Source organism: Eleginops maclovinus, chromosome 1 (assembly GCF_036324505.1).
Source record: "Eleginops maclovinus isolate JMC-PN-2008 ecotype Puerto Natales chromosome 1, JC_Emac_rtc_rv5, whole genome shotgun sequence".
Lineage (NCBI taxonomy): Eukaryota > Metazoa > Chordata > Actinopteri > Perciformes > Eleginopidae > Eleginops > Eleginops maclovinus.
Window position 1 is genome coordinate 18,968,679 of NC_086349.1, and position 12,839 is coordinate 18,981,517.

Genomic DNA, 12,839 nt, shown 5'->3' on the forward strand with positions numbered 1-12,839 from the left:
GACTGCGTAAAGTTGTTCTCACCTGGAGGAACCACAAAGAGCTACCCTCTGGCCTGATAACCTGGCAGATTTCTGTATTAAAAAGTGTGTGTTGACCCCGACATGGATGGCATGTCCTATTCCTAATGTCTGTGTGCCTTTAACACAATCTCTGGTATGAGATTTCAGCTGGTGTGTACAGTGTAGGTGCTTTCCAGCCTGCTGACAGGTGATGGTGCACTGCCAGAGCTGGGGAAATATGAGCTATGTTGGTCAGGTCAGGCCCTGCAAAGTGGCCTTCACTAACCTGGTAGGTGTTTACCAATTCCAGGGCTTGAAAGGTATATAATAAATTCTACTAATTTATACTTTCGTCTGTTTAATCCCCCCCTTTGTGAACATCGGCGTTACTCACAAATAGGGCTGAACGATTAATTGCATTTGCGATAATATCGCGATATGACAAAACAAGATTTTCCAACCGCAAAGGCTGCGATTTGACTGGTCACGTGATCTGGTCACGTGACTTGCGAGCGAGCCGAGTCGAGCGAAGCCGAGCAGGCAGGGAAAGAAGTCAACGCTGCGCTTGAACCTGTTGCACAATGGCCTCAGGCTGGTTTGAAGAGTGCACGGCTGGAAGTTTGGTACCAAAGAGGGGCGGCACGTCAGTTGTGTGGAATTATTTTGGCTTTAAAAAGGAAGATGCTGCGCAACGTCAGGTATTGTGCAGAACGTGCCTCGCTACTGTTGCTACCTCACAAGGTTCACGATTGTAATCACGATTGATTTATTGCTTGTGTTTGTTGAAAAATACATGAGAAGAGGACCTTGAAAAAAAAATCGCATATTAAATCGCAATTGCAATATTGAGGAAAAAAATCGCAATTAGATTATTTTCCAAAATCGTTCAGCCCTACTCACAAACAGCAAAAGACATCCTCAGTACAGCTCGGACACATCTGGTATGTTCTGTGGTAGTGAACATGGACCCGTGTCAGTTCCATACACATGGTGAATTATTCATTAGGACACTTGCTGTGGTGTTGAGCACAGATGCAGAGGTGTTCCTTAAACAAGGCTTCCCCTGTCAACATGTAGCCACGCACAACATAATGTTTAACATGCAGCCAGTCCTCAATTATTTAGGTTGTTTTCACTGCACAACCCTTCTGTAAATCTTATACCTCAGAGATATATGTCATACTTACAGCCTTTACAATCATCAACATAACAGTGCTTCTCCGGATACGAAATTAAAATGAGCAGGATGTTTCTGTGCAGCTTCCCACCTCACAGACTGCTGGGTATTCTAGATGACTCAGATTTGCTTCGCTCCTGATGTACCACCTGTTGTTCCCTGTGTGTGCTCATGTTCAGTATATCCCTGTATGTCTATTTTTTAATATTTTTCAACAACTTGTATGTTTCCACTGCAGTATGAGGGGATATGTTAACAAAAGATGTAGTTACACATAGCAATGGCTCTTGTTGACCAAGATATACATTATATATTAGGTAACATCCACAGCCACACTTTTTGCTTCATTTAAGTTTATATGTGTGAAAAAATAAACAAATATTTTGAAAGAATTTATCCAATTTGGCGCCAACAGAGTGACCAAATCCGTAGTGTCCGGTAAACCCAGTTGTGGGGCTGTGACTTTTTAATGTTGCATGTGTAGACGTAAATGATTGTGTGTCTTCTGGTTTGTCTTGTTCCTGGAAAGCTGAGCGGCCCTCTGGCAGCGGGGCCTCCCTGTGGGTTTCATCTTGCACAATAGGGCGTTGTGCCTACTTCTGTCAGGGAACTACCTGCCATTCACCTCCTCATTCTGACACACTCTGAGCTGAGCGCCCGAGCAGAACCCGATACTGCCGGGCGAAACACGCCGTGGACGGGTTCCCTTTGATCCAGTGTTGCCTCTTCCGTACCCCTCTCTCTCTCTCTCTCCCTCCTCTCTCACTCACTCTGCCTGTCTGATATACAAAGAGTTGTTTCTCTTATCACACTCTTTGCAGTATGCTGAAGTCATCTCCTGTATTGTCATAGCTGCCACAAGCGTGCTTTTCTCTGCTACCCCCCCACGCGGTCACACACTCTCACTCACACACTCATAGGGTAAATACAATAACGATTGTTCCTGTTTCCTGCCTATGCTGTCATTATGCAGCTGTTGAATGAAATATGGTCCAGTTTCCATCGGTTAAAGACAACACACGCACACGCACGCACGCACACACACACACACACACACACACACACACACACACACACACGCGTACAGTACACATATGCACATTTCCACACAGTATAATTCCGGCTGTTTCTCTCTTTCTTTGCTGTCTTTGTCCGGTAAAACCACACACACACAATGTTGTGCATGCGCTCACACACACACATCGCTGCCAGAACTCTCTGGCCTAATTCCTCTCTTATTGATGTGTGTCTGTCAGTGAAAGAGGCGCTGCACAAAGAGCGGCGATGGGCCTGTGTGTGGCTCAGAGGGAACAAAGAGTGGTCTATTCCACGCCAGCTCCCAGACTCCTCTGGAAACACTGCATGCGCTTGTTTAAGCTATGGCCATATTTTGAGTTTACCGACTGTATGCTCAGCAATGAACAACAACATGGCTGCTTCAGTGTCAGAGAGCACGGGCCAGATTGAGACCACACTTGTGTTAGTCAGGCGCAGCTTGCAACTTGTTTTATGTCGAAAGGCTTTATTTATCATGTGTACAATAGCCACGTTATAGTTTTGGAAATTCTGTTTTAGGCTCCTCAAACAATGTCACATAGAATATACTCAACATAGAAGAAAAACACATAAAGTGGAAATAAAACCCTGCAATGGACATAATGGTGCAAGTAAGTTGCAGAAGTAAGAAAATTATTTAAATATCACATAAAACAGAGTAAATTCGGTGTACTGTAATAATATATACAAAATATCTAAGGAGTAGAATTAAATCATCACAAGACAACTGTGTTATTGTGCCGGTATTTGGTCGTGGAGTATTGTAACTATGGCAACATTTGCATACCAAGACTATAAAACTTTACACTGAACTGATAAATAATGTGTTTCACTTTACGCTACATTGCACATCACCTGGTTTATGGCTTAGCTATTAGAGCTGTCACTCTCCCCATTGGAACTCTGGGGGCTTATTCCCCATTTAAATAATCACCTGTGATTGTTTTCTTCGTTTAATTCTGATAATGGATGGGAATTTATAACACTTCAGTGCTACATCTTTATCAATTCATCCAGGAATGAAGCTGCTGCCATCTAGAATTAAAATGTACAGGGAGCTGCGATATTGTATGGTTTAACAAATAAATCAGGAAGTTAAAGATTGTTACGTATTTATAACTAAACCAAATCTTGGATGTTCTGTATTATAATAATTCTTACATGCTTGTCATAGTCTGCAAAATGCCAGTGTGAAGTGCTTGGTTCCCAGTCTGCCAGTGCCAGATCCCTGCTGAGCTCTCCCCGTCTCTCCAGTTCAGCCGGCCAAAGACAATGACAGCAGGACGACTGGCAGCTCTGCTGAATGGAACGAGCTACAGAGCTAAGGACAAGGACGTGTGTGTTTATGTGTGTGTTTGTGTGTAGTTATACAAGGGCATGAGTGAGGCTGACACGGTTCCAGAGAGGCCATTGTCCATGTGGTTGTTTTTAATTCACCTCTGACAGTATTGTGACATTTCTGAGAAACATGCTGACTCACCGAGTCCGCTGATCCCGGCTGCCACTGACACCTGTTAGTCGCTGATAATCGCACGGTTTCTGTGCTGGACAGGGCTTTAACACGGCAAAATACATCCATCCAGGATGTTTCTGAGGGTGATCCAAGAAGGAAGCGAAGGGAATTTTCCTTAAAGGATCACCAAAGTTTTGCTTTTTTGTTTGAATTGTCTAAAGAAGACACTGTTAAACATTTGGGGGTAAAAAAAGGATAGGGAACTTCAGTTTATGGTTGCTCAGAAGAGATGAAATTAAGTATTTTTTGCAGAACAGGACTATCGTCATCCCAAGATCCATCTGGTGTTCCTTTGCGTCATCACCCTGAAGGTGGAACAGTGAGCCTTAAATGAAACAAAGATGCAGGACCTCTCACTCATACACATGCACACACACACACACACACACACATACACACACACACACACACACACACACACACACACACACACACACACACACACACCAAGCTGACAGTAAACCATTGTCCTCTAAAGGCTCCTGAAAGAGGATTTGAATATAAAACTGTAGGCAATCAAGAAAACATCCAATCCAGCGTTTGGGATCATCCTGGGGATGAAGGAGGGGATTTACACACACAGAGGGAGGAGCCGGGGTCGGGACAGGGCTTCAGCTTCAGGGCGGGATTAACTTAGGTTTACCCCTCCACTCGCCAAACTGAAACAACAGCACAGAGCTCCTCATCCTAATCACTTACACTTCCCTGACACTACCAGACCATGCCGCTCATTGTGAGGCTGCCTGCATGTGTTCTTGATCAGGAGGCATGACTGTCCTCTTTCTATCGTCATACAGGAAGTTCATATCGCAGTTAACAAATGACACTGCTGTTTGATGCAAACGCGAGTATTTGAATTCTTATGTTTTTCCACAGGAAGCAAGAAGTAAGGGAGGAAATACATTAAATTAGATTACATAAAGAGATGGATGCTTAGTCATGTGGCATAATGTATGATTTGCATTGAACTCCATTGGTTATTATGAAACTATATATTTAACATTTCCTACTACTACTACACATATATTTAATTAAATGTTTTGTGTTGCAGCAGCATAATACAATACAAGGTAAAGAACACAATTAGAAATTAAAAAAAGAAATAAACAATCCTTAACTGTAGACAAAAGTAGAAGTCAAAATAAACTGGCATTAGAGAAAATATACTTTTATATACGGTTGACTATGAAGATAAACAATCTACAAACTGTCAGACAAGTAAACACTATTGAAATTAACAAAATGTAAAGCAGGATATTATATAAATAATAGTGCAATGAATGAAATATTAAATATAAAGTGTAAAGTGTGAATGCATTTCTAATGTAAATAAGACCAGAAACACATGGATTCTTTGTTTTTGTTTTTTCTAATTTAGGAGGAGTTAGTATCTGCTGGTCTTAATCTGCCTTTGGAACATGAAACACTCCAAAAGATCAGACTGAAGACTGCCTTGAAGGGAATGTTAAAGCTTGTGAATGTGTTTTTGTGGGTGAATACGCCCTTAGCAGTGACAGCATGGCCATTGTGAAAAGCCATATGCTACCTGCAAGTACCTCCAGGCTCTTCTGTCTCTGGATGTCGTGTAAAACCGAACAACTGATTGTATTCTTAGCAAAACAGGGATGAAGCCTGTCACTGAATCATTTGCATAGATGTGTGCAAGTGAGTGTGTGTCCCTGTCCGTCCAACATTTTGTTATTCTTCATGAGCTGACAGCGGAAGGAGTATACTTTGAGTGTGTAGCCGTCCCTCCCCAGGGCTCCAAATGTTCCGGCCTTGCTTGTTTTGCTGCTCTCGATGGGAGCAGCTATTGATGCTGCGGGGAGGCTGTGGGTCTCTCTCTGAGGGGATCACTGCTCCACTAATAAGGCTTCCTTCTTGAGGAACACAGCTTGTATGTTGTCAGGTGTCCACTCTGGTTTTTGTCACTAACTTTCGATTCAGCCGGGCAGCGTGCGAGGCTGCAGGAGGCGAGCGTGCACTGTGTGTTGTTTCTAGTGCAGAAACGTTTGTCTCTTGACACCTTCAAATACCCATACCCATTTGGGGATTTAAAATGAGCCCTTAAAGGAACACACCCACTAAGTTGTGCCACTCAATATCACACATCTTCTGTTCCGTGTGAAAATGATGATTGACTGCAACAAAATGAAATGTCAGAATACATTGAATATTTAAGTTCTAAACAGAGAATCTGCTTTTTCTCTTTTTGGACTCATCCAACTTTTCTCAGGTACTCCACAAGAGTGAGTCACACTAGACTGACCGTTGGGCTGATGGTAGGTGGGTTTTTCTTATTCTAAAGAGTCTTATTACCTATTACCCTCTCGCTACATCCTTTCCTTTCTTCTACCAGCTGCTTGTGTCTTTCTGATTTCATCCCCCTCAAGGTTGTTGTTTATTTTCCAAGCTTATATTAGTCCTGGCCCTGTTTTGTGATCATTGTATCATGCAAGCCAAACTGGATCCAGCTTGTTATCCTTAATAACTTTGTTTTTGTTCATGAAACATTGGCCTGATAGGGTTTTAAATGATTCAGAAGCCTGGCACAGCTGTCACTGAGGCCACTCGTCTAAAAGCATTTTCAGCTGATGATATCGCATTATGCTCGATTCTTTTTAAATGACAATCGCATATTTGTATGGTACTTAAATGCTGTCCGGTCTGCAGACAGATTAGTGTGCACAGGGTCACGAGTTAAAATGAAATGAGTGATTTCATGTCATTAGATCTAGGCATTATTCCAGCCTCTCATAATCCGTCTCCTCTCTCTGTGCTAGACCAGCATGGCCACTTCCTGAATCAAAGATGCATGCTCCCCCCCCTTTGGACACATCCCTCTGACCGCCACGGAGCAGATGCAACCTTCCATCAGACAGTCCCATCTCCACTTCCACTGTACTCTACTGTAGTCGTCTCTCCATCAGTCATTGTCCCGCTCTGACCCTCTGCATGTCTTAGAGAGAGAGAGAGGGACGTGTTAGCTGACTGTTGAACAGGACAATCGCTCCCTGCTATTCATGAGAGTTCAGCAGGGCCACATGCAGCAGGGGGGTGACAGTCAAAGGGAGCCAGAGGGGGTGGGCCCCAGCTCTGGTCCTGAGAATGCAGGAGGGTCACAAGGCCCCGGGTTGAAGAGGGCCTCATCCCAGTCAGAGCCCCCCTCTCTGAGTAAGATGAGCCAAAACGCCAGGGAGAACATCGGGGTTCTTGGCCAGGGACTGAAACAGCTGTTCCAGCAGCAGCGTAAACGCCTGTCCCTCTCTCGCTCCACCATCCCATCTTCGTCTTCTTCCTCATCTCCTCTGTAGTGTCAGCAGGTGGCTCCTCCCCCTCTGCCCACGAGGATGCCTTGGGGCCCTGCTGTCCTGAATCTGACCCCCTCTCTGCTCCTGTGATTCCTTCTGCAGCTGGCCAGGGCTCAGGCACTGCGGGCATGATGAGGCGTGGGACCAGCCTGCAGAGCCGCCGCAGCAAAGGATCCGGCTCGGGATCTGGGAGCGGAGACCGCGACCCTCTTCTGAGAGGTAGCCCCCAGGCCCGGCACCGCCGCTACACCCACGATCCGCAGCATCACATTAGCCGTCCACGCTCCTCTTCCACTACCGACACCACACCAAGCAGCCCCACACCGGGACACACCGGAGGGGATGTGGTGCTGTCATCAGGGTACCACTCCACGGAGGAGACGGACAGGGTGAGTGACAGCAGGCTGATCGATGTGTCTCTTCTACCCTTTTACTGGTGATTGTCTTTGAAGTGCCAATCAAAAGCTGAGCTTCACCTTGTTGTTGATGTGACTTCCAGTGCTGTATAGCTGTGAATGCAGAGAGACAGTCTACTGCTGTCTGTCTCAACTTCACATACTGTCAGATATGTATGATACAATTTGCTAACAATTAAGACAAACAAGATACTTGCACCCACACAAACACAGTAGATTCACAATAATCTCAACAACGCAGCTAATTACAATACTCAGCTTTTTAGGTCTGTCCTACAAGAGAAGTCAGCCTCACTCAAACGTCTGGGGTGAATTTTTGGCTTAGGTAGTTAACCTTTGACACAGTTCATAATTTTCTCCTTCCTCTGTCTCTATTCCCATGGCATAGGTCTTTCGGCCTTGGGGTTGCTGTAATCTCCCATAAGGAGGGGCAGCTTGGGCGCATTGCTGATGCCAGTCTATGACCGAGGACAAGCTGACCTGAGATAGTTTATTTTTCAGGGACGTCTAGAAGCCCATCTTATCTGGAACGTAGATTCCCTGGCGTACATTCTTTTCCATGGACGACAGCTTCAGTTAGATTCAGGGTCCATATTTGTCTAGTTTCACTGATGATGAATATTGATTATACACTCTGAACTGGTTAAAACCTCATACTGTAGTACAGATCTTCAGAATTGGTCGGGCAACCGCTGTGTCAGCTCGTGGCTGCAGCAAATGTCTTGTAAATTCTCCGGCCGTTTACTTCATAATAAACCTTCAGTGTTTGCCATCAAAGTTCTAGCTCTCCCGTGTCTCTCTGAGTTTTGTCTCCATTGCTCCAGAAGTTTCCATCACATGGGGTAAACTAGAGTGATGTTTTAATTTGCATATGGGCACCTGACCATGTTTTTTGGGGTTTTTTTTTAAAATTTGATTTTAGATTTTGAAGAGATGATTTTAATTTATTTTCTCAAGCCAAATATCATGACTGCTGACAACTATATTGCAATGAATTTTGATTTCGATGAGCAATGTTTGCTGCAGGGGGTAGGACTAGAAATGTTTTTATGCTTCTTCTTGCCCCTTTTGAACATGAAGGAAATTATTATTTATTGTAATACTTTGTTACAAAATCTTTGTTAACATGTTCAATAAATTGACTAATAATAAGACGTACTGATTTGATTGTAATAAAACTAGTTTGTGAACATCTCTACCCTTTTTTGTAGGGCCAAATTCAGAGAACATTAGAAGTATTGGTACCACTGTACAATAAGACTACCCTTAACAAGGGTTGACAAATAGTTTGTAATTCATTTATTAATTAGGTTGTGAACACTTTATAAATCATTAATAAGCTTTTACACGACAAGAGATAAACAGGGCAACTGTGACCGGTGGGGAGAATCAACTCGGTGAACAACAGACACCGAGGCTGTTGGCCGATGAAGAAGACGAAGTCAGCTAGGTGGCCAATATAAGGCTTAGTCCTCTTGCCAAATAGTGAGCCTGTGTTGATGTATGAAACTGTGTTAGAACTGGTTTATAAATGGTTCTTAATGATTAATTTTAATTATTTAATACCAATACCAAAGTATTTTACAGGGTTTTACAACTTGTGTAATGGAAAATAATCGGCATAGATTCTTTATGCGTGTGTGGGTTTTGGTTTGTTAAACCTCAGATCTCTTTCTCAGAGCGCAGACCTCACTCTAATCTTTTACCTCACATTCTGATGTTTAACCGCCTAACCACCAGACTTGTGTGCGTTGTCTGCCACCAGAGGTCGCTGTGAGATCAGCTGACCCGCTGTGAGCAGCCCGGGGCTTGGTTCATGTGGAGGTTGTGTTGAAATGAGATCATGTTGGTTGCAGACTAGACTGATCTTTGGGTAAATGTAATATGAAGGTGGAGGGATGGTTGTCTTTCAATTGATCAGTGTGCTGTGAATTTAAACTAGTAGGTGATTATGTCCAAGTGGCACTTTTAATCTGTGAGCTTAATTAAAACAACTCCTTTCCTTCTCCACATAATGAAATATGAAGTATGCTTCAGTCCTATGTGAGCGACCCCACCTGATGGGGCTGAGAGCCATGCGTCTTTTCTCTTTCTGCTGCTGTGATGGCCGACCCTCAGACCCTTCCTGTCTGTCTCTCGGTTGAGATACCCTGTCTCACACATCTCTATCTATCATCACAGCCTCCTCTCCCCACGGCGACACAGCAATGTCATTCAGGTCATGCAATCAGTCACCGTGGTTACCCCTAAACTTGCAGCCTCGAAACTACGCCCTGCTTGGGTTGCCATAGTAACAGCGTGGTTGACCTTGGAGGTGTGTGGGGGTCTAGGGGATGCATAGTGTGTTAAATATGAGTGTGTATGAGCAGTAATGGATCTTATTTTTCTTATCTTTCAATTTTTCTTTTTTTAAGCATCCCCCTTGCGCTCCCCTTGACTTTCCTTCGTCTTTTTCTCTCTTTCTCTCTCCCTGTCCCCCTCCCTATGTCCCTGGAGATAGTTAGTATAGACAATCAGCTGGTCCCTCCTCCTCTCCCGTCTCCCCCTCCTCCTTCTCTTCCTCTTCTACCACCACCACCACCTCCTCCTCGTCCTCACCCCACCCTTTTCGGCTTTCTGACAGGAAGCAGGAGGCAACCTTGCCCCAACCTAGATGAGTGAGAGCTGAGCGCTGGCTGTGTGTGATGCATGTGGTGTGAAGAGGATATGGAGCGGTGTGTGTGACTTAAAGAACTCACTTTTGTGTGTGTGTGTGTGTGTGTGTGTGTGTGTGTGTGTGTACTCTAAATCATGTGTGCATTGTTAGCCATGTGGTGTGAGCGTCTTGTCTGAGTGAGGGGTGTGTGTGTGTGAGAGAGCTCAGGGTACAAGGCAACGCAGCTGAGCTTTCTTTATCTCCCTCTGCTTGCTCTCCCTCCGTTTTTTCATCTCCCTCTCTCTTTCTCCTCACATGTATTTGCATAGTAGAGGGAAAGCGGTGTGGACTAGAAGAGTGTGTGCTCATGGATGTTTGGAGAGGAGGGTAGCCTGTGTACCTTCAGTATGTGTGTGTGTGTTTCAATGCCGACTGTACTACTGTGTGTGAGGTGGTGTGTACTGTGTGCGGATATCAGTGCAGAAGAGTAGAACAGGGGCTCCAGCTGTGAGTGCGTCCGTCAGTCAGGATGGTGCAGCGCTTCAGTCTTCGTAGACAGGATTCAAAGGTAAGCTTATAAACACAAAAGCTTGTTTAGTTGTTTAAAGCCCGCCTGTGTCTTCCCATCTTTAGGATGCAGCTCCATTCATCATGGCCAAAGGCTCAGTTGTCTGAAATCTTAAGCCCTGTGTGGTGGTTAGCATATCTTTTTCCCATCTTGCTGTCCTCCAGCTATCTGGCACTGTGGCATTAGTTTGTGTTTCTGTGCTTTACATTTGTTAAGGACAGCAGTCAAATTGTTAAAAAGAGTAATTGTTTCGTAAGTTGCAGAAACAATGTAATCTAATATACAGCTCCGGGGAAAAAAAAAATATATATATTATATAATAATGAATTTAATAAATAATATAAAAATGTCAACACAGAGAAGAATTGTTACTAATTTATGAGTACAATAAAAAGAAGAAAAACATCATTTAACTCAAAGACATAATAATAAAAAACAATAATGCTGAAGTGGTCTCTTAATTTTTTCCGGGGCTGTATCTGCCAGAGGACTACTGGGACGACAGCATTTTTGTTAGTTTCATTCAGTTGATGATAGTTTGATCCCTACAATAACTGAGCGGTCTGTCTTTGGACTTTATCTCAACTCTTGTTAAACAGTAACTTCAGCTGCAGCAGTAAAAGCGGCAGCCTAGAGCCGTCGCCAAGGGATGTAATGATTGGTAAATATTATGTTTGATTATTGCTGATTCGGGAGCATTCTGACTCCTTTGCAATAACAGGCTAGTTTATTGTTCCCTAAAATGGTCTGATGTATCCCTCGTGGTAGTGCTGTTAAAGAGAGCAGAGGGGCTGTCTTAAAAACTCAGCATACAATCTGTTTAGAGCCCGCTGTATTGCAGCTGGTGCTCAGCCTGTGGAATTAATTACAATTAGCTGCTAATTAATTAATTGATTGACTGACTGACTGACTACTCCCTCACTGTTCATCTTCAGCTCTGTTTATGGCTGGTGAAATGCCTGGCAGCGTCCTCATGCACATGGGAAGAGGCACAGTCTCACTTTTAGAGTGGAAGGTCTGCTCCCAGACTGATGGAGACTTCCCTCTTTTCTCAGAGGAGTGGAGGATAAAAGAGGACTAAAAACAGAAGGAGAAACAGAAGGGCTGCAAGGTGCAAAGTGTTTATTGTAAGAGAGGAAAGACAGGAAAGTGAGCTCTAGTGGGATATGAGCTCCTGGGTTGACATGAAACAGAAGCCAAGCCTTGAGGCTAGTCCTCTCACACCATAGAAGATGTGTGTGTGAGAGGGACTGGAGCTGTGTCTGTCTTTGGAGAACATACCTCCTGCAGGCGCTGTCTGCAAAGTTTCACTGACCTTGGATAGATGACCCAGTGTATTTACCCCCAGGCAGCTTCTCCACATGTCCACCTGTCTTCCTGCTCATCCTTTGTCTTCTTTTGTCTCCTAACATACATTAATAACCTACACTGGCAGCCCAACACCATTATTTTCATTCTGCTGTTGTATATGTTTGTATATTTAAGTATATTACATGTACACTTCATCATTCCATGCATAATTTAACTTATTGAGTTTATAGTCCTTGTTGTACATACTTCATCTGCACTGTTTACAGACTGGTGAAACAAAATACCTGCACTATTTAAGCTACTTTTCAGTTTTTGTTTTATTTTATTATTTCTATTTCAATTTTATTATGTTGTCTTATGTCCTTTTATAATGTGTTGGAGGAGCTTGGGAACCTAAGATTTTCATTGCCATAACTACACTGTAAATATTGCGCACATGATAATAAAACCCCTTGAGGGTGAAGTAGTGTGGTTTACAGGGGCAGAAGACCCTTAAAGTGAAATGCTTTATTTAGTGTGTTCAGATGTTTTACTCAACTTTCGCGTCTGTTTTTAAGAGGAGGAGACCTATGCGGAAACTGCTTTCTTCAGCTTTTCTCGTAATCGCCTTGTCCATTTGAGTGTTTGAGCCATCTGTGGATAACACGGCTCGGGGTAAAACACTTCTGAAGGATGGTGGTGGCGAAGACAACAACTCCCATCCATCAGGATTGCCCTCTATTTCACGTTGTCACCAGCCTCCGTCTTTTGTTATTATTTTGATTGAGAGAACCAAGTAGCAGAAATCTGTTCCATCTCTTTCAGATTCAATACCCTTTTTAAGAGCCTTGTTTTGATTGAGGGATTTGTAGT

General features: G+C 43.7%; 1 protein-coding gene across 5 annotated transcripts in view; it reads left to right on the forward strand.

The window, feature by feature from the left end:
• tmcc1a (transmembrane and coiled-coil domain family 1a) overlaps positions 1-12,839 on the forward strand; it is a 41,404-nt gene that overhangs the window by 4,030 nt on the left and 24,535 nt on the right. Inside the window, exons 3-5 of one of the 5 annotated variants that reach the window (XM_063885926.1) lie at positions 5,983-6,028; positions 6,530-6,995; positions 7,160-7,446. In XM_063885926.1, coding sequence (XP_063741996.1) covers positions 6,770-6,995; positions 7,160-7,446 — 513 coding nt within the window. In that variant the 5' untranslated portion in view covers positions 5,983-6,028; positions 6,530-6,769. Of the gene's footprint in view, positions 1-5,982; positions 6,033-6,529; positions 6,996-7,159; positions 7,447-10,121; positions 10,677-12,839 lie in introns of those variants that run through there. The other 4 variants (XM_063885941.1, XM_063885933.1, XM_063885950.1 and 1 more) reach the window with 4 other exon arrangements.